Here is a 23,447-nt window from a genome sequence, read left to right as displayed (position 1 = left end):
AAATTCTTAATTTTGCACCATGTATCCTATCAAATTTTTAATTTTTATGACAAGGGGTCCCGGGCCCACCTAGCCCAATTTTTTTTTTTTACTTATTATATTTATCTTTCTTGTTTTGACCTCAACAACTTCCAAAACCTAAATTTGTCACTAGAAAAGTTTCATATAGTTGACTGTTTGAGCAAGAGGATTCCCTATAATTTTCTTAGGTCACTTTCCCAGAAAGATTGTCCTAAAAATGAGCAAGACAAACTAGACCCAAAGTTATACCCATATGTATCTGTTGTAGGAAGTCTTATGTATCTCATGAATTGTACTCAACTAGAAGAAAGTGGTTGTTCAAAAAGTTTCATCAAAGCAAAATTTGGCTGACCCTTTTACCAAAGGCTTGTCCTCAAGTTTATTTGAAACACAAGTATTAGAAATGGGGTTATGTTAGGCCAAATGGGAGACTGTTAGAATAATGTGGCCCAACATAATATTATATGATGCCTTGATTATCAACAAATAAATATTCAAAGTCTCTTGTGAAATTATGCAATATGTTTATGATGTAAGATATTGATATGTTGAAGTAGGTCTACTTGATTTAGTAGACTAAGATTATGAATGCATTCGTTGTAGTCCTTGACTTGACTATATCCATCATGATGTAGCCTATTTTGATAGATACATTATTAGACCATGATAGAAAGGAGGTGCAAGTTAAGATTGCTCAGACTATGGAAGATAATAAGGGCTAGTCTTTCGATGATTAGTGAAAATAATCTCGGCAGTCCTTCCATGATGAGATTCATGCACATTGAGTGTTGGCTTTAATAAATCTATCTTGTCATTACTAGTAACATGAACTCCTATTAAAAGTCTTGTCATTATATAGTGATTTTGGATATGAACAATAGATGAATTTATGCATTAGTATGGAGTTACAAAAGTAATGACACATTAATGAACTTCTTTATTAATGAATCTAATTAATAAAGTTGTTTATTAACAAATGTAACATATCTGTTACATGAAGCATTATTACGATAGAAATGATTTTATGGTTGGTCATGTTCTTTCTAAATATTATAAATATTATCAAGGCCACACTTGCAAGAGGGTGTGAAAGAGAAAATACATTTCATTCTAATCTTGACCAATTGGGAAGAGCATCCTTATTTCTTGTGTGGTCCTTGAACAACGTAATCTAGTAAGAAACTTCTCACATCCTATAATTTATATATGTTATATGCTTATATATTAATTGTTAACTTCTTGATGTATTAAATTTGTTTCTCCTGAATTACTCCCTAAGTAAAATTCCAACACTAGCAACTATCCAACCCAAAAATTTAACAAAGGCGATAAAAGTATTCACAACAATGATTGTATTTTAGCAAAAAAAAGCTATTTTACCACCAAATATCCAAAAAAAAAAACCATGTATGATTGTAGAAGTTATTAAAAATAAAATACAATATTTTATTACAATTATCTTTCTTCCTTCAATTAAAAAACTCAAATTCTCTCTTCCTTTATTATTTTAATGAGTTGTTTACATTATATTAAATGAAGTGGTAAAAAAATAGAACATTTGACATTGGGTATATTGTAAAATGAAGTGGTAAAATAGATTTTGATATGTTAAGGGCTAAATATTTTAGCATCACTATTGTGAATGCTCTAACTTCAAAATAAAAATAAAAATCCTAGCCAACCTAGTATTAAAAGACATCATTATTATTATTAATATTTTTTTGTTTTTTTGGTAGATATTGCATCTTGATGTATTAAGAAATAATAATATTGTATATTTATAATTTGTTAATACTATATGGATGGCTATTTGGAGTTTTTTTTTTTTTTTTTTGCTTATACTCCGGCCCCCTTTAACTTGAAATCATGGGTCCATCCCTAGCTAATGCCATGTATAATTTGAACAACTACTCAAAAAAATGTATAATTTGAATTGTGCAATTATAATTGTTTTTAATTGCACCCCTGCATATGCACAAGGTTACAAACTAGTTTCCTCAAAAAAAAAAAAAAAAAAAAAAAAAGGTTACATACTAGTTTGATATTAATACACAAATAAAGTACTTTTTTGTTTTTCTAATAAATTCATTTTTTAAAAGGAAATTTAGCAAATCAAGCTCACCAAATTAAAATTCATTACAAGACCTTACCAACAACTGCTCATTCAGGCCAATCTAAGATTGTTTGATTATAATTTGATAAAATCAAGTGTCATTTAACTTTAATGACACGTCACAAAAATAGATCGACAAGCACTTTTTTTTTTTTGTTTTCTTTGCAACATCTTACTTGTTTAAGGTTGATCTGGGCATGCAAACTGTCAAATTGAAAAGAATTAAATTATCTACGATATGGACCAAAAATTACCCTGATTAAACTATCTATGACATGGGGTCAAATTTGGGTTGGCCGCAGTCAAACTTGATCAAACTTTTAAACAGTGCTTATAAAATGTGAAATTCATTCAAGTGAATTCCCGACTTAGTTTAATTGCTGGTCAACTTGATTTAAAATGGTCAAAAGGTAATTTTGTCATTTTAACCTTAAAAATAACATAATAGGGTAATTAAACACCCAATCGTGATAAATTCCAATAGTTTTAAGCTTTTCCTTAATCTCATTACCAAAACGGTGATTTTTGAAATTTTGGAAAAAGACAGGATTTGACATGCAAAACGAACCAAACAAAATACGGTATCAAGAGAATGAATAGTAACTTTTTTTATAAAAATCAGAATTAATATATTCCAAAGCAAATTGTAAGCTGGCTTAACTAAAGTAGACAGATCTTTTTAAATATACACCACTGTTAGTTTTTTTAAGATATTCTCTCCTCTCCCCATGTGTGTATGTGTTAAAATACTTAGTATTCTATAATAATAATAATAATAAAGTAAGCAAACAGCACAATTGAACAAGTTTACTATATTATTTTTATTTAGGAAAGATAATTTATTTTGAATATAGAAATAATTTGAACATGATTTGATAAGTAATTAAATTATTATTTTCTCTACAAAAATTAGTGTTATTGTTGATTTATTCATGATTATTGAAAGAATTTTTTTTATTAAGTAGTCTATTTCAAATTAAATTATTGGAATTTTATATAAGACTGTAATATGTTGAATTATGGCATTTATCTCCAAAACATTGTATGGCCAATGTTTCCATATATTTATTGGTAAATATTAGAATATAAACGTATTACACTTTGCCAAATTTTTGAAACCTACTTATCTTAGAAGATGCTAGATTATAATTGTCTGTATACAGGGATGGAGCCAGAACTTGCTGTTAGGGGGGGCGGGGGGGGCGGTTTTATTGTTAGTTATATGTAGTAGCTTCAACTTTTGGCTCTATTGCTTAGCCGGCAAAGGTTTTTTTTTTTTAATTATTATTTTATTTATGTGTGTGTAGAGTGTGTCTTTGTTGGTAAGGACAAAATTATTGTTTGTTTTTGATAAAATTAGTTGATTAGTCTCTTTTTTCTTTTTTTTGCTTTGCTACTGCCTATTGGTAATTTTTGTTGTTGGGCTAATATTTTGGGCTTGTATATATATTTCTTTTTGGATGTTAGATCTATAAACTTTTTTATGGACTTTAAAAGGAGGAAAATACTAGACTAAAAATTTTTTTTACAAATTTTTGTTGTGAGTAGTGGTTATTAATAAGTAAAAAAGTGATGTAAGTGGTGGACCTAGATGCAAACTAATAAGAATTTGCTACCCTAATAGTCTGTAAAAATGTTGTAAAAATGTTTGTAACTGTAACATTTTTCCTATAATGATCAATAAGGGTGGCAAAATGTAATTTTATTGAAAAAAATTACTAAAATTAGTACCTAAATATATAGTTATATAATTATATTATTTTTTTAAAAAAAAAAACAAATGGGGGGGGGGGGGGCAATGGCCCCCCCTAGTCCATGAATGGCTCCATCCATGTCCGTATACTTACCGTATTGTACGCATACTGTATATTGCTATCGGCTTCAAGTAAAATCTTGTCAAACATTATGTACTTCAAATGATATAAAAGATAATTTTACTTTTACATATGTAAATATTCATAATATATATATATCATTTGTTTTTTAAACACACACACACATATATATATATATCATTAATAATCAGTATTATATAGATAGTTCAATATAGGTTTTTTTTTTTTTTTTAAACTTCATAATGTATGTATATTTTGCAATTTTTTAAAATATAGACCATAAAATTAATAGTTGGCCCCTCCAAAAAATAAGAGCTGGCCCCTACAAAAAAGAATTGAACACCTAATTGTTGGTTTCCTAAATGTATGTATACTTTTTAGTTATCTTATTTTATTTGGGACTAAATCTTTTTGTTTTTTTTCTTAAGTTTCAAATTGTTTGTCAATACTTAATTTAGTCACAAAATATTAAATGAAAAAAAAAAACTACACTAAGAATATGTAATTTAGGCAGTGACAATACTTAAAAAGCAATTTTGTCTTGGACACACACTCACGCGCGCACACACACACACACATGTATGTATGTATATGTATATATATATATATATATATATATATATATATATATATATATATATATATATATATATATATATATATATATATATATATATATATTCAATTTGGAACTAAGTCTTTTATTGTTATTGTTGTTGTTTAGTTTCCAAATTTTTTCCAATGCTTGTTTTAAACTAAAATTGTTGAATGAAAAAAAAGAGAGGATATTTAATGTTAGGGGTGATATTACTCCAAAAATGAGATATTTAAAAAAAATTACAATTAAATAACGGTAATACATTGTTGTACGTATTGATGGCAAAGTAGACAATTTGTGTATACTCATTAAAGTTTATAAAGATGATATATATATATATATATATATATATATATATATATATATATATATAGTTGTGTAAATGTATGTATATATGAATATGTAATTCACCCTCCCAAACTAAAATTTCTAGCTACGCCCCTAATCATATTACATATTAAAAAAGAGAATATATTTTATAAGGATGTGATGTAAAATCCAAGTTTTATACCCTTCAATCCTAATATGCTACATCATCTTATTATATATTAAAGAATAAGTACAGCCACATCCAATCAATTCTACCCGTATGAAAATCCAACCAAATTGGGAGTTTATTAAGATGTTATTAAGTGTGGTAGAATGTATTGAATTTTAAGTAAAAAACATATGTAACAATCTTTTATTTGATGGTATAAAATATGATTTTTACATCTCATCCTTACCAAATTCGAACTCAAGAATAGGTATAACCACATACAATCAATTCTAATACCTATTTGAAAATCCAACTCAACTGTGATTTTGTGAGTTTATTGAAATAGTATTATATATGGTAGGATATATTGAATTTTAAATAAATAAAAAAACTGACATGACAAACTCTTATTAGATGTACCCCATCCTTACCAAATCTGGACTCTTAAAAGAAATTGTTCTATGTAAAGTAAAATCATAATAAATCCCTATTATTCCAACAAAAAAATTTTGTTTTTTTTTTTAATAATTTCATAAATACCTATTAATAACTATCATAATTATATATTTAGCAGTTCCATATAAAAATACAATCATAGATACCTATTAGGAAAATTCTTAGGTACTCCCGAAGTACGAAAAAATAGTGCTCCCTACTCTCACATTCATGTTGGACCCTACCATAAATGTCAAAGGGAACCCTATTCTCTATGCTTTGAAAATACTTAAGAATTACTCTACCTATTGATAAGTATCATAAATATTAAATATGACTTCCATACAAAAGCACAATCATAACAGAAACCTATTAATAAGGGATTTAGATCCTTTAGATTTCCTAGGGTACTCTATTAATAAATTTTTTTTAATCCTAACCACACTTTAATGATTTAATGGTTTAGATTCTGCTTAATAGTCTAGATTTTGCCATGTCAGTATTTTACTAACAGTATGCTTAAAATAATAAAATAATGTTGCAAACAAAACAATTAAGATTATTGTTAGTGGATTGCTGAGATGACAAAATCTGAGTCATTAAATCATTCAAAAATTATTGTGTACTTTCGGAGTACCATAAATGTGTACTCTCTTCTTTCATATGAATGGTGGGTCCCACTAATTAAATTCATGATGGGACTCACCATTACCATTTATGGTACTCCGGGCGTACCTAATAATTTTCCTAAATCGAATTGTTAAGATTTAAGTAAATCTATTTGGTAAGAAATCTTGAAGATCTGAGTCCATTCATAAGTATCATAATTATTATATTTTATATTTTATATTTTATATTTTATATACAAACATAATCTAAATAAATCTCTATTAATAGATATCATTAATATCAAATTTCTATTTATAACTATCATTAAAAGATAATATTTTTTAGAGAAAATGATATTTTATTGAACTTTGCTATATATTTGATTGAACTGACAAAATTTGTGTCGGAATAGAGTGTGCACCAAAAATTAATTTCAAGTGCTTGATTTCCCTATAAATACACAGAATCATTTACAAGTGAGCAGTCTAGAGAAGAAAAACAGTCCACAAAAGATGAAGCTTTCAAGCTCTACACTACTCTTAATTTTATGTGTCCTCGTGCTTTTAGATTCATGCGCAACCTCAAGTCCAGCTATTGACAATTTCATCCAGTGTCTTTCAAACTATTCACAGCCTTCCAACCCAATCTTCGAAGCCATTTACACTCCAAAAAATTCCTCTTTTCAATCTGTTTTGCTGTCATATATAAGAACCAAAAGATTTACAACACCTACAACCCCAAAACCATTGGCAATTGTAACAGCCATGCATGAATCCCATGTCCAAGGTACTGTTCTATGTGCAAAGAATGAAGGCTTGCAGATTAGAATACGAAGTGGTGGCCATGACTTTGAGGGCCTGTCATACGTCTCATATGTGCCCTTCGTTATTCTTGACATGTTCAATCTAAGATCCATCTATATAAGTTTGGCAGATGAGACCGCCTGGGTTCAAGCTGGTGCAACGGTTGGAGAAGTTTATTACAGAATCGCAGAGAAAAGCAAGGAACATGGATTCCCTGCTGCGGTTGGTCTTAGCGTTGGCACAGGTGGACACTTTTCCGGAGGTGGGTATGGAAACATGATGAGAAAATATGGTCTTTCAGTGGATAACATCATTGATGCACAAATTGTCAATGTCAACGGTATAATCCTTGATAAAAAGTCTATGGGTGAAGATCTGTTTTGGGCCATTAGAGGAGGTGGCGGAGCAAGCTTTGGGGTTATTCTTTCATGGAAGATCAAGTTGGTTCGTGTTCCAGCTATCGTGACAGTGTTCCATGTTAATAGAACCCTGGAACAAGGTGCAACAGATATTGCTTATCAGTGGCAACATATTGGTCACAAACTACCTGAAGACTTATTCATAAGAGTGATGACCCAAGTGTTCAATGCAAGCAACGACTCCCAAGAGGGCAAGAAGACAGTAGTAATTGCATTTATTGGGCTCTTCCTAGGCAAAACACAGGGATTACTTTCGTTGTTGAATGAGAGCTTTCCGCAACTAGGCCTACAAAAAAATGAGTGCAAAGAGATGAGTTGGGTTGAATCTACAGTATTCTGGGCTGACCATCCTATTGGAACATCCATAAATGTTTTACTACAAAGGCCAAAGCAGCCCGTGGGATATTACAAGAGTAGGTCTGACTATGTAAAAGAAGTCATTCCAAAAAAAGCGTTGGAATCCATATGGAAGCTAATGATCAAAGGAGGGCTTGGATTTATGCAATGGAATCCATATGGGGGAAGAATGAATGAGATTTCTGAATCAGAGACTCCATTCCCACATCGAGCTGGAAACTTATTTTTGATTCAGTACGGTTTCTACTGGCTTGAGGACGGATTTGACGTCACCAACAAAAACTTAAATTTATCAAAAGCCTTACATGATGTGATGACTCCATATGTCTCCAAGTCTCCAAGGGAGGCATTCTTCTGCTACAGGGACCTTGACATTGGTGCCAATTCAGATAATTATACAAGCTTTGATAAAGCTAAAGTTTATGGAGATAAGTATTTCAAGGGTAATTTCGAGAGATTGGTTCGTGTGAAAACTATGGTAGACCCAACTAATTTCTTCAAAAATGAACAAAGTATTCCACCTCTTCCGAATTACAAGTAGAAAAAGAAGGGATCAAAACTTAATAATGCCCCACCATTTGTTGGTGATTATTGTTAGTTTGCTCATGAATTCTAATTGATTCCCAAAACCTTGGGGTCAGCATTCAATTAAAATATTCTCTTGATTAAACAATTATTAATATACCACACAATCATGCATTCTATTTTAGAACAAATTTTGTACCTCCTTAGCAACCTAGGCGTGTTCCCTTCCAAGGTATGCATGTCTCTCTCTTTTTAGAGGAAATTTGTGTTCACATGTTATGTTCATATCTTGTTAACTCATAAGTATTTAATGATATAGATCAATACAAGCATGATACATTTATTAATTATGTTAGGATCCCTCAACTCTAACTCAGCATGTTCATCAAGCAGGTATAACGATATGACTTGCATAACATGTTTAATAAACAAGTCATGCTAAGGCCAACACAACCCATTCGAACTTTGTCAATGTTTTGAGGGCATCTTGATGTTAGAATTTTCAAAATCAAAATCTATTTTTCTTTTCCCTAGACCGAAACCATTAATATCACTCCTCATGTATCAATCTTAGAGCATGCATATCATTGACCACATGTGATATGCCCCCAATATTAGCCAATTATCTTTATTTTTTATTTTTTATTTTTTTTTTATATTATTTCATTGCGCAACATTAAAAAGCGATAATCAAAATTAGGTATCAACTATATTGGTCAGGCGTTAGGGAGTGCCTAACACCTTCCCATGCATAACTAGACCGCTAAATTTGTGTTTCTAATTCTTGACATGAGTTGACATAATCTAAGTTAAATGATTCTAGGACCTTTAAAACTAGAATTTACATTAAATCACATAAACTTAGGTGACCAATCACATTTTAAAAAATCCCAATGATTGGTTGCAACTCCACACATTGCCCCTCCTCCTACACATGTACACATGGTCACAATCCCACTAGTACAAGTATTACACGTAGTGCAACCAATATAACTTGGACAAATTTTTTCATATCTTTCAATGAAAAGGTTTTCAATTAGTTTTGACAATTTTCACCGTGACTATTAACCTTAGTTAGTGTGGCCAATCAACTTTTCTAGATTTTTTTTTTTCTTTTTTAAGTCTAGTCGAAGAATAGTTCTTGAGGTAAAAGTGGGGTAGATGTATTATCATTATTTAATCAAAAAAGAAAATATTATTTTCATAAACTTGGTGTTCATTTAATATCATATAGTTTTCGGTGGCTTATTTGTAAAATATAAAACAATAGATATAGTTTTTGCTAACTTATGCACAATACGTATCAAAAAGATAAAAGCCAGCTTATTTTAAAAAAATGTTAGTTTTTTTACTCATTTTATAAATAAATAAATAAATTTGCAATAAAAAATTAAAAAAACTTTTCACCAAACGGACACCATGTTGGATGAAAGATATATGTATAAATATAAATTATTCTATTTTCCCAAGAAGAATAACTTGTTTGTTTTATGCATACCCTTAAAAACTAATGTAGCCTTTGAATTTTCTTTTATGCACATTACACATCTCACTAGTTGTTTTAATCCACATTTTGTCTTTTATGCGTATAGCTAAGTACAAAAAAATGTGCACATAGAATGAATATAATATATATATATATATATATATATATATATATATATATATATATATATGTATATATTTTTTTTAATATCTGTCAATTGTTACAAGTTTATGTTGTAACATGTTTATGTCTAACATATATTTATAAATGGAGAGTTCATCACATGTACAACCAAGAACAATCTATTCAAGAAATCTGAAACTTAACAAAACGTCCTTACTTAACTAAAATCGATCTAATAACAATTAAAAAATAAATGACTTTTAACCTGGACTAATTAAGAAATGTCCCAAGAGCTCTCCCTCATCTAAACGTCCTAAATTAATGCTAGAGCATTAGAACAAGCCTTCCCTCTCCAATTTTAAGTCTTCAAACCGGGCTATCTATAGGTCATTACACTTCTAACCAGTACCTTATATTCCTTGGGAAGATCTTAGTATAAACTTTCTCCTAAGACTTCCAATTACTTTTAGGGGTCACTATATATGTGATGGTTGATAGATTTTCATCAATGTCACATTTTATTCTATGTTTAACAAGATCAAGTGTTTTCCACATCATATCTATATATATATATATATATATCAGGGAATGGGATAGCGTTGGATGGTACGAGTGGCTAGTGTCCTTACTTTTGTGAAGGATTATTTTTCTTGTGGTACAATCGCATGTTCTGAAAAGGCTTCATTTGGAAGGTATGGTTTACATATGCAGATATTACTAGAAATTTTCAAAATCAATTATTCATTAATGCCATGATATACTTTTTTTTTTAACTCAACACTCAATTAGTTGTCTAGATGATGAAAACTTAAGCTTTGTATTCAGTATCCTCCATAAATTCTTCAAAAACTATATATCTCATAAATTTAGCACTTCGATTCGAGACAATATTGTTAGGCAAGCAATGTAGGCAAACAACGTTAAGGAAAAAAATTTCTATGTGGACAACATTTGAACAAGTATATTGCTTGTTCCAAAAACAAATCCAACATTATTAACCAAAATGATAAAAATATTTGTTTTGAGGTAAATCAATAGCAAAAAAAAAAAAAAACCAATGTTAGATTTAATCATTGACCTCACATCTCAAGAAACATAGGACAATGTGACAAGATCCTCCAAGAAAATGTTAATACACATTGTTAAAACAGGTTTAGATCCCAACACATATATGCAATGCAATTGTTAACTAATATTCAATTATCTCAAATCTCAATTAAGTGATCACAATTCTCAACTCTAATGATTGTAATTTTTATCTATAATACAAGAAAGGTAGAAGTTTAAGAATCAAAATTAGTATGAAAATAATATTCACCTTAAACAAATATTGTTACTAATATGTTTAGTTAATTGTAAGTGAAAAATTTTTCACCAACTTATTTCAAAACACATATTAAGAACTTAAGGGAAATAAATAAATATATAACAATAATGTATCAACTAAAAAATGCATATAACAATTGGTATTTCATTAGCTTAAATAGTTTTTGAATTTTGAAGCACAAATACCATAACCTTGGTTCTTTTCATTTCCTTTTTAAATTTATATGTAGGAATTAGTAAAATACCTACACTCTGCCTATCATTTGGTTTTTCCTTTTATTAGAAATTTTCATTTTTTACATTTTAGATTTCAACAAATATTTTGTAACTCAAATTTCAGAGGCGGTCTCTACATTTTGTCATTTTATGTGTATACCTTAGTAAAACAACATTACGTACATGGAATGAAAATAACATATATATATATATATATATAATTTCTTTTATGTATTACAAGTTTATGTTTAACATATTCATGTATAAAACTATATTTATAAAAGTAATAGTTCATCACTTGTACAACCAAGAATATCCATTCAAGAAATTTGAAATTTAGCAAATTGCCCTTACTTAACTAAAACCGATCCAATAAAAATTAAAAAATAAAAAGACTTAATTTGACTTAGACTTACAAAGAAATGTCCCAAGAGTTCTCCCCCATTTGAAACATCCAAAATTAATGCTTTAGCACTAGAAACAGCCTTCCCTCTCCTCTTATAATTCTTCAAACTAGGCTATCTATAGGTTATTATACTTCTTACCAATACCTTATATTCCTTATTAATATGTTAATATTAACTTTGTCCTAGAACATCCAAGTACTTTTTTAGAGGTCAACTATGGATTCTCAACAGATTAGTTAGGGTCAACCATATAAATTATTTTCCCCCATTATATTCTATCTAAAATCATATTCTCTATTATTTACTAATTTGAGTTTGTAAAAACAATATCAATTAAAAATATTCTCTTGATTAAACAATCATTATATCAAACAGTCATGGATTATGAATAGAACAAATTTTGCACCTCTTTAGCAACCCAAGCGTGCTCTCTTCCAAGGTATTCATGACTCTCTCTTTTTAAGGGAGGAAATTTGTGTTCACATGTCATATTTGTATTTTGTCGACTCATAATTAGTCAACTATATAGGTCAATACAAACGTTATGCATTTATTAATTATGTTGGGATCTCTCAACCCTAATACAACATGTTCATCAAGCAGGTTTCACGATATGACTTGTATAACATGTTTAATAAACAGGTCATGTTAAGGTCGACACAACCCATTTGATTAATAAGTCAAGTTAACATATATAGTAAGTTTCTTAATTTATAGTATGTATAAAATGTAGCTAGATTCGAAACAAAATCTCAAACAATTAAAAATATAACTAGTCACAGACTCACGCAATGCATGAGAATATACAACTATTTTGTAACGTGATATAATGTATGATTTTTCTCCAAAACGTATTGGAGATATTATTTCTAAAATTATTTTTCATCTCTCCATCTCTACAAATATATCATTCTATTATTTTGAGTTTTTTTTTTTTGGAAAATTTTAGGTGCATTAATTTGATTGATATTATTCCTTTTTTTGTGATAAAAGATAGAAATACTATTCTTTTTACCAGTGATCTATATTATTCAAAATTTTGTATAGTTTGTTATGGTTTTTTTTTTCTACAACTAAAATTTTTAAGTTCCAAAATTAATTATTTGAATTTTTCATTCTGTTAAGAAGATTATCATGATAACCAAACCTCATCACAAATTTACAATTGATATTATTCAAATAATTTAGAGATACATTCAAATATATAATCATGTAGATTGTTTTTTTTTTTTTTTTATATAAACTCAAATTCTCACTTCTAAATAACTCAAAAAACACACCACCAAAGTGTATCAATCCAAAAGTAGAGACACACAACAAAAAAAAAAAAAAAAAAAAAACCAAAAAATGTTATTATTAGATTCTCAAAAAAATTATTATTATTATTATTATTATTATATGATAAAATTATCCAAATCATGCTATGTAATAAAATTATATTATATTCTTTATAATGCAATAGAATAACATTTAACAATTAGAGAGAACAAAAAAGAAAAAAGAAAAAAAACTTAAAACACAAAACTAAATTGCATCAACTCAAAGTAGAGTTATTAAAAATACAAAAAATTAATAACCTAAAGCATAGATGCAAGAAAAATAAAATAAAAAATTCACAAAAAAATTGAGAGAGAGAAATAATGTTTTTCGAGAGGGAAAATTGTGCATAGAAATACGGAATGGAAAAGATAACGAAAAAATTATAATAAGAGATAAGAATAAGAAAAAACAAAATAAATGAAGATAAAGGGAAAAATAAAGAGTGATATTAAGGTAGAGGGCAGTGCGGAGATGAAAATGTGAAAGGAATGAAAAATGTTGGAGAAAGTGTAAATGTTAAAAAACTTTGTACGATTTTATAAGGAATTTTTTATTTATTTGTATTTAATTAAAACATTATATGTTTAATTTTTAAAAATTAAAAAAAAATAAGAGAAAATATTAATAATTTAATGATATGGAGGATATGGCTAAATTTAAACGGTCAATTGTTGTAATGCTATTGAGTTTATCTTGAATATATACATATATATATTTTTTTTTTTTCTTTTTTTTTTGCAACATGAAAAGTGATAAACCCTATCCTTATAACTAAATTAATGTTACTCTATGATGTTGAGTTAACAAAATGAATTGGTGGTTACCAGAAAGCTAAGCAGTTTTTTTTTTTTTTTTTTGAAAGAATAAACTTGAATGTTGAACGTGAATTATCTTATTTTACTGCTTTTCATTTGGGTGAGATTGAAGCCTTGTATAAAGTAATGGAGCCTCATTAGACCTGTGCGTACCCAAGTATGGTGGTTGGGCTCGACCCTTCCCTAGGCTCACAATCTATTTGTATTGTGGGTTTTGGATTTCCTACAATGTGTGGTCCTATGCTTGATGACCTAAATGCTCTCTTATTCTTGCAAAACCCTCTTCCCCCAATATTGTTCTCCTCCCTTAATCTGGTTGTTCCTTCTCTCCGCTCTCTCTCTCTCTCTCTAGAATTACCAACCCCTATTTCTTATTCTTTCCTCCTATTTATAGCCTGAGACAAGTGGAAATGTTATGATTATCCTTGACTATTAGTGGGGATGGGGGTCCAATTCCATCGCTTTAAAGTGGTCCTAGTGGAGGTTCCGTTGGCGACTATGGTAATGGCATTGGAACTAGTTCTTGCATCCAGAAGGTTGTTCAGCGGTGATACTCCCCAAGGCAATATTGAACCGCTAAGACCTTGTACCCTCGAGAAGTAGCATCCTTGGGAGAAGGGTTTGCCAGGCGCTGAGGTATATTTAAACCGAGGCCATCGATACAACAGGGATTGAGTCAGGTGTTGTAATTCAAGACGAGGGTCCATGGCCCAATGGGCCTAGGGCCCTGTCTCGCACGTTTCCACGAGACTGGGGTTCAAGGTCTAATGGGCCCAGGGCCTCTCCCTGTACAATAGCCCCACCTTGATTCATGTCAGATCATCGGGAATGAATCAAGGATAATACAAGCGGCATTGATGGTCCCCCGAGAATCCCGAGTATCATTTGCTGTGCGGACAGGATGATTATCAAAGCCTTATTGAAAGTAGCGCTACACCAGGCTGTCACATACGTCAGTAATTATGACCTGACGGCTCCCGAACCATTTGACGGTTAGTGAACCGTGCTCGCATGTGTGGGAGGGGGGGTTACCAAAAAAGGTTAGGTGGATTTTTCCCGTCTCCTGCCTCATTAAATACTTTAACCTCTATATATAGCTTCTCCTGACTTCCCATTTCAATTTTTACATCCTTTCTTCCTCAGTTTCCTCACTGCCGAGCACATTTCTCTCATGTACACATTCTCCAGCCCAAAACATCGTTCCCTAGAGCCCAGAGTAAGTTCATCTTTCTTTTTAATCTATCTTCTCTCTTTCTTTTGGTCTCCCCTTGATCTTTGAGTTTAGGAATGGGCTATTCTCACCTCTTCTATAATGTTCCTAGAGATGTTGATATCGCCTACTGTCATGAGGACGATATCGACCTCCTCAAACACAGTATTTTCCCCCTAATGGCCATTCTTGAGGGTGGGGTAGGTTCCTTATGGACCCTCTTATTATAAGCACCCTTAGATTTTACGGCTTGTGCCTCGACCAACTCCCCCCCAATTTTTACTGAATGGTGAGCTATGTCAGTAGGTTAAACCAAATATTTAGTCTGCAATTAGACCACCATGATATTAACTTCATGTACTGTCTATCCGGAAATATTAAGATCGATTACTACCTAAAAACTAGGGATATGAGGGTACGACTGATATCATGCCTTCTTAATTCCAACAGAAATTTGGCGGGGGAATTCGTCCTGGTGAGTGGCAACTAGCTTGCCGATGAGCTCCTTTACCCGTTTTCACAGTGTAGTGTTGGTCAGTACAGAGAACCTCTATTTGCTTTAAATTCGAATCTTTACTTAGCTATTTACGCATATGCTAATCGATCTGTTTGTCGATTTGTTACAGAAGGAGGAAGATTTGAACTAGATCTTCGAGTCATGCACGTAAGAGATCTTAACTTTGTACATAGGTCAGAAATTTTTGTACATGAGGATGGACAACTTCGAGCATCCCATTTGATACTTGGCGTCAACCTAGTGTATACTACCTGGCAATCATTCAGCCAGGCATTGTTGGTAGATAGCCCACTACTGTCGTATATCGACTTTCGGCACGTCAATTTTCTTCCCCCCTCTCTCACAGTAGGTGAAGCAAGGGACCTTGGCCCCCAGTACACTACTGCGGATGATCTTGCTCTGATAAGGGACGCCTTGGCTGAGATCGTATCGCAAAGCCGTAAAACCTATGTGCCCATTGGAGAGCTCGAAGCCCCACCCAAGTAGTTGAGCCAAAAACAGCCAAGCCGATTAATCCTCTGGGCGTAGAGGCCGGTCGAGATGAAAGGATGGTGAAGAAGAGAGTGATGAACATTGAATAGCTTTTGCCTGGCACCAGCCCCGCGGCTCAACCTCAATAACCTTAAGGAAGGGATCAGGCTCTTACTCCTGCTGGTCAAGAAAAGAAAAGGAAGCATGTTGCGGAGAAACCACCCCAGGTCCCGGGCGACACTCCCTCAAGGACCCCTCCCCATGTATCTGGTGGGCCCATGATCTAGGAGTCGATTGGTGGTTCTCAACCAACTGTCTAGGTCGAAACCAATGTGGCGTCTTCTTCTCAGTCCAAGGTGGGTTGGCAGACCGTCTTTAGACTAAGCGATAGGCCTTTGTTGATGACTGCCAGTGTGCAGACATGGGCACAAGGTGAAGGGGGGCGAGTCGCCTAAAGTTTAGCGCGAGGTCTCCTTCTACCCAAGGATGCTCATTTCTTCTTGGACGGGGACGACGAGTCACTAGATAGGCGGCTACAATGGCATACCATAGCGGTAATTTACTATCTCATCACTTTTTTTTTTTTTTTGTAACAACGCATGTGCACCTTCTTTCTCTACACAAACTGTTTTATCTTTGTTGCGTCATCAGGCTACGCAGCTAACCTACATCATTGACGAGAGGTTAAAGGAGGCTGCCAAGGATTCTGAATGGGAGAGGGCATTGAAAGACGTTGCTATTGCTACGGTAGAGAAGAGGGGCAAATCTGCTGAGGTTTTCAAGAGGAAGGTGCAAGCTGCCGAGAAAACTTGATTGGCGACAGAGAATAAGTTGACAGACATAAGGGCTAAACTAGGGGAAACTGAGCTTAAATTGGCAAAGGCAAGCAACCAAAATTTGGCCCAAGCCAACTAGATTGTTGACCTAAAAACAGCCCTTGAAGCCTGTGAGGACAAGTGGTATAATGTAGGCTTCACGGAGGCTAAAAATTCTGTAAAGCCCATTGTCCACTAAACCCGACATCATGGGTTCAGGGAGGGGTGGTTGGCTACCCTACAAGCAATAGGGGTGGCCGAGGATTCTTCACTAAGGAATTCCGAACAAATTCCCTATCCAGCCCCTCCTCCCCCCGTTCAGAGTCAAGTCGGTGCCGCAGATGAGGAAGATACCCCTAGCATGAGAGAGCTAGTGTAGGCAATTGACTCCCATGTAGAGTTGGTCAATCTGGAAGTCACCAGCAACATTCGTACCGCTACCGAAGACGTCCAAGCCCAGACACCCCCAACAACCCAACCAGCCGAGGATGTGTCAGGACAACCTGCTACCCATCTTCCGCCTACCGAACCTGCAGTATGAGTATTGATGCTCCACTTGTGTCAGACCCTCTTTTATTACTATTTTTTTTTCTTACTTGTTATGTGCTCGGTTTGCCTATGTTGCTGGGTTGTGGTGACAAAACAATTGTTTAACCTTTGAATTGTTTTAATTGGTCATCTTAAGATGGAAACTGGACGTTTTCCTCTTTTCTCTCCCCCTCTTCTTTTTTAAACATATCCATGTTTGTAGATAATTGTTGAGTTTATACACGATTGTGGTTGTTAATCTGCTCATCATACCTTACTTTCTTATTCATGATGGCTAGGTACCCTCATTAGGGTTTACCATGTTTTAATGATATAAGCTCACCCTTTCATTCAAAAGGGACGGACCACGTTGGTGATGAAAGCTGGGTCCGAGGTGGGCCTCTATGTTTAGGAAGGGCCGTAAGATTTGCCCCTCCCCGGAGCTTAATTTTATTTGTGCTAAAAGCACTGTCCTCTATCTGATGGTTAACATCTACCTGGAGTGTGTTTTTGCCCATGAATGTTTTGATTCATTGTTACCACCTGCTCGGTGATGACAATCGAACCGGGAGTAGGTTTTTGCCCTTGGATAAAGTTTAAAATTAAGTTTCCACTTGCTCGATGACGAAAATCGAACCGGGAGCAAGTTTCAGTTAGATATATAGTTTAAGATTAGGTTTCCACCTGCTCAGTGATAAAGATCAAATTAGGAGCAGGTTTCAGTCCTTAGATATAGTTTAAGATTAGGTTTCCACCTGATCGATGAGGAAGATCGAACCGGGAGCAGGTTTCAATCCTTAGATATAGTTTAAGATTAAGTTTCCACCTACTTGATGATGAAGATCGAACTAGGAGCAAGTTTCAGTCCTTAGAGTTTAAGATCAAGTTTCCACTTGCTCAGTGATGAAGATCAAACCGGGAGCAGGTTTCAGTCAGAGTTTAAGATCAGGTTTCCACCTGCTCGATGATGAAGATCGAACCGGGAGTAGGTTTCTGTCCATAGAATGATTTCTTAGCTCTTACACTCGTTGACCAGGGATAATGGGTTAACAATGGATGTATAAGTATAAATTCAAATGCATGGATAATCAACACTTTTGTATTACTAGATAATATGCACATATATCATTACATTCAATCCATACCTCCCCCCCCCCCCTGTATTAATAATCAATGGTAGAAATTTTTTCAAATTGTGAATATTCAACGGCCAGGGAAGTTGTCTTTCATCCAAGTCTTCCAAATAATACGCCCCTGCACCCACAATGGGGGTGACTCTATAAGGTCCCTCCCAGGTCGGTGCTAATTTTCCCGCGTTGATATCTCGCATATTCCCCACTACCTTCCGAAGTACCAGATCTCTCACTCCAAACTCCCTACTCCTCATATCCCTGTTGTATCTTTGGGCAAGTTTTTGCTGATATTCTGCCAGTTGCACGGTTGTTGATTCCCGATGCTCATCCAACAAGTTTAACTGTTTCAACATCGACTCTGAATTCTCGGTGAGGTTAAAGCCTGAAACCCGGGCACTACATAAGTTTATTTCTGCTAGAATCACGGCCTTCACTCCATATGTTAGAGAGAACGGGGTTTCCCCCGTGGACCTTCTCAGGGTCGTTGGGTATGCCCATAGGACACTAAGCAACTCCTCTGCCCACCTGCCCTTAGCACCTTCTAGTCTTTTCTTCAGCCCGTTTACAATGGCCTTGTTTGTAGCCTCAGCCTGGCCTTTGCTCTGCGGATATGCCAGGGTAGAATATCGGTTTTTCATCCCGAGACTACTAAAAAATTCACGAAAAGCTTGGCTATCAAACTACAACCCGTTGTCCAACATTACAGACTCTAGTACCCCAAACCTTGTTACTATGTTCCTCTATACAAACTTCTTAACATCCACATCCCGGATGTTAGCCAACGCCTCTACCTTTGCCCATTTGGTGAAATAGTCCACGACTACCAAAACAAACTTTTGGTTTCCCGTAACTTGGGGGAATGGACCAACGATATCTAGCCCCCACTACGCGAAGGGCCAAGGGCTACTTATGGGATTTAACCTCCCCGCTGGTTGGTGGATCATCAGGGTGTGCCTTTGACACTGCTTACATTTTCGCACATACTCGGTAGCATCCCCTTGCATTCGCGGCCACCAAAATCCCTGAGTCATTGCTCAGTGCGCTAATGAACATCCTTCCACATGACTACCACATACTCCTCCATGTAGCTCGGCCAGAAGTTCTTCACCCTTGTTAGGGTGTAAACACTGTAGGTAGGGCTCGTTAAAAGACCTTCAATACAGCTTGCGATCAGCTGATAGCCAATACTGAGCGGCTGTCTAACGTACTTTTTCTGCTTCCTTCTCATCATCAGGCAATCGATCCTCGGGCAAAAAGTTGATGATCGGCTCCATCCAACATGGCTCAACCGTGGTCACAAGTGAACACTTACTCCTGCATTAATACTCGGTTCTGCTACTAGTTCCACCTTGATTAACCGTGGGATCCCCTCGGTTGAGGAAGATGCCAATGTGGCCAAAGAATTGGCGTGTCGGTTCCGCCCCTTGCCTACTTGGATCACCCTAACATTCAGAAAGAGTCCATAGTTTGTTTTACCAACCATAAGTACTCCATCATCCAGGAATCCTTGGCCTCAAAGTTTCCCTGTACTTGATTGGCCACCAGCCGAGAGTCCAAGTAGACCTCCACTTCTTTAACACCAAGATTTACAACAACTCTCAATCCGGCCAGCAGAGCCTCACACTCAGCTTCGTTGTTAGAGGCCTTAAAGCCCAACCTAAAGGAATGCTCCAATTTTATTCCTTCTAGGGTGATGACTACAATCCCAGCCCCGACTCCTAATACACTGGACGCACTGTCCACAAATACCTTCCACGAGATTACCTCGACAGGGCAAACCATCTCCTTCCCCACCCTTGGGGAAAACTCTGCAATGAAATCAGTAAGGACCTGACCCTTCACCAAGCTTTTAGGACTGTATCTAATATCAAAAGAGCCAAGCCGTGTTCCCCACTTAGCTATCCTTCCTTTGAAATCAGATCTTTTCAATAATGAGTGCAGGAGATACTCGGTCAATACGTAAATAGTGTGAGCCTAGAAGTAGTGGGGCAACTTCCACATAGCATGAACTAATGCCAATACCAACTTCTCTAAAGTCAAATACCTTGTCACAGCATCGACCAAGGTTTCGCTGATATAGTATAAAGGCTGTTATACGCCTTGGTCTCTCAGTAGCACGGCACTTACTGCATGCTCAGACACCAAGAGGTACATGTACAGATCTTCTCCAGATTTGGGGGCCGTTAGCAGTAGGGCCCATGTCAAATACTCCTTCAAACCCTGGAAAGCCCTCACGCACTCTTCGTTCCACTAGAATCCCTTCCATTTTTTCAGAAGTTGGGAAAATGGACGGAACTAATCAGCAGACCTGGAAATAAACTGGTTAAGGGCAGCTAGCATACCGTTAAGTACTTGAACTTCCTTCGGATTGCTCGGTGGTTTCAAGTGTTTTACTGATTCAATTTGATTGGGGTTGACTTCTATTCCGCGATTAGTGATTAAGTACCCTAAGAACTTGCCAACCCCCACTCCGAAAGCACATTTCTAGGCATTGAGGCGCAGCTTGTGCCGTCGAAGTATTTCAAACACCTCTTTGAGGTCACCAATATGGTGCATCTCTCGTTTGCTCTTTACCACCATATCATCAATGTAGACCTCGACCGTGCGCCCAATTTTATCTCTGAACATTCTCGTCATCACCCGTTGGTATGTGGCCCCAGCATTTTTCAATCTAAATGGCATCATGGTATAATGGTAGTTAGCTTCAGGTAAAATAAACGCCATCTTCTCCTGATCTTCAATAGCCAAGGCGATCTGATGATAATCCTAAAAGGCATCCAGAAAGCTCATTCTTAAGTGCCCATAAGTGGCATCTACCAGATGATCAATCTGTATAGGAAACGGATCCTTCGAACATGCTCAGTTCAGGTCGGTAAAGTCAACACAAACCCTTCACTTGACATTTTTCTTTTTTATGACCACAGTATTCGCAAGCCACTCCGGAAAAAATGCTTCCTTTATTGCCCCGACTCCCTTGAGTTTATTAACCTCTTGCCTGACGGCTCCGACATGCTCCTTAGCCAATCTCCTCGGCCTCTATTTCTTGGGGGGTGTAAGGGGTCCATGTTAAGTTTTTGAACTATGAACCCGGGATCCACCCTAGGCACCTCATACGGACTCCAAACGAACACGTCTACATTTTGCACAAGGAATAGCAGCATCTCTACCCTCTCTTTCTTCTCTATGCCTGCTCCTATTAGAAAACTCCTATCATCATCCGGCAATATTCTCACTCGTACCAAGTCCTCGGCACAGCCAGCCTCCACTTCCACTTAGGATTCCTGTAATTGCTATAAGGGGGTCTCCTCGGTTGACTCCTTTTGTTTTGTTCCCTGGATAGCTGTGGCCACCAAGCATTGCCTGGCCACTTGCTAGTTATCCCTCACGGTAGTAATACCCTGCTCCATGCAAAATTTGACCTTCACATGTAGGGTGAAGGGTACTGCCCCCATTGTATAAATCTATGACCTCCCTAGGATTGCTGTGTAAGGAGAAAAAGAAACGACCACTATGAATGTTACCATCACCTCCTTGCCTCCCATATTCACGGAAAGCGAGATCTGCCCTTCTAGGATCACCATCCGGTCATCAAATAAATCAGACTTTTGGCAAGAGAGACAATTGATGTCTAGACAAATCAAGCTAAGGCCGGCCAAAATGGCCTAGTTAATGACTATAATTAGTGTCAAATCAACAACGTAAAAAATCAATTTCCTAATTATTTTTCTATTTTGTGTTTAAAAATTGATGCATTTATTTAATAAAAGTAGTGTGTAACCCTGTGCATATGCACATGTACATTTAAAACAATTACAATTATATATATATATATATATATATATATATATATATATATATATATATATATATATATATGATTTAGAATTTAATTGGATCTAGACTGTTCGGGTTTTGTATGAAATAATTCACTTGCTACAAAAATTAAAATTTTAGATGGAAAACATGGCATCAAATTGAACTTCAATTAAAATTCAATTTAGAATCTAATTGAATTTAGAATTTTTTTGATTTTTGCACCTAATAATTCACTTGACACACAAATTTAAAAATTAGATTAGACACGTGGCGCAAAATTAGACTCCAATTTAGAATTTAATTAAATTTTCTCTCAGTTTTGGCTATATATATATATATATATATGTATGTATGTATATGTATATATTAATAGCAACCTACCATCAGTCTATTTAAGAATTACATGTTGTTCATGAAATCACAATCCCATATATGGCCCTTTTTTAGGAGCCACTATTTTATCAAAAAAACTATCTCATTAAAAAAAAAGTTAGTATATTGAAATGTATTTGGAATGGTGAGTCCATCGGTATTTGGAATCAATGTTTTTTTTTTTTTTAAAAAAAAAACCTTAAATTGGACACGTGACACAAAATTAGACAACAATTGGAATCTAATTTAGAATTTAATTGGATTTTATTTTAGTTTTGGCTTTAATTATATATGTAGAATGGTTATTGACCTATGCCTTGCACAATTTTTTTTGGTATGATTTTTTTGGGTAAATATTATGATTGGAGAAGATTTTTTTGGGAAAAAAACTTCTTTCATTTTTATGTAGTGATTTTAAAAAATACAATGAAGGGTTTTATGATAATTTTTGTTAATTTTATGAAATACATTTATATAAAATAAAACTCATAAAATGTATAAGATATACGCAAAAGTATAATTCATGACTACACATGAAAGTTATTGTATTTTTTAAAATTTCTATTAGCTAGATCACATTTCTTAAATAAACTGAACAATCATTTCATCACCGCATTATACATGTAATGATTGGAATGTTGTTAGTTAGTACATGATTGCTTGATAAACAATATTGAGTAAAAATTATTTTAATTCTAT

General features: G+C 34.2%; 2 protein-coding genes across 2 annotated transcripts; one reads left to right on the top strand and one right to left on the bottom strand.

The window, feature by feature from the left end:
- Positions 1-6,601: 6,601 nt before the first annotated feature.
- LOC142633579 (berberine bridge enzyme-like 4) lies at positions 6,602-8,209 on the top strand. The gene has a single exon (XM_075807823.1). The coding sequence runs from the start codon at positions 6,602-6,604 to the stop codon at positions 8,207-8,209; it is 1,608 nt and encodes a 535-aa protein (XP_075663938.1).
- Positions 8,210-18,099: 9,890 nt separating this feature from the next.
- Positions 18,100-20,826, bottom strand: LOC142635476 (uncharacterized). Its single transcript, XM_075809622.1, has 5 exons — positions 20,719-20,826; positions 20,050-20,534; positions 19,873-20,002; positions 18,770-19,240; positions 18,100-18,111 (listed from the first exon to the last, which is right to left on the bottom strand). Exons 1-5 carry the CDS (start codon positions 20,824-20,826, stop codon positions 18,100-18,102), a joined length of 1,206 nt encoding a protein of 401 aa, XP_075665737.1.
- Positions 20,827-23,447: the final 2,621 nt, after the last annotated feature.

Source organism: Castanea sativa, chromosome 5 (genome assembly GCF_040712315.1).
Source record: "Castanea sativa cultivar Marrone di Chiusa Pesio chromosome 5, ASM4071231v1".
NCBI classification, from domain to species: Eukaryota; Viridiplantae; Streptophyta; class Magnoliopsida; order Fagales; family Fagaceae; genus Castanea; species Castanea sativa.
This window is presented reverse-complemented; position numbering and strand designations above follow the sequence as displayed.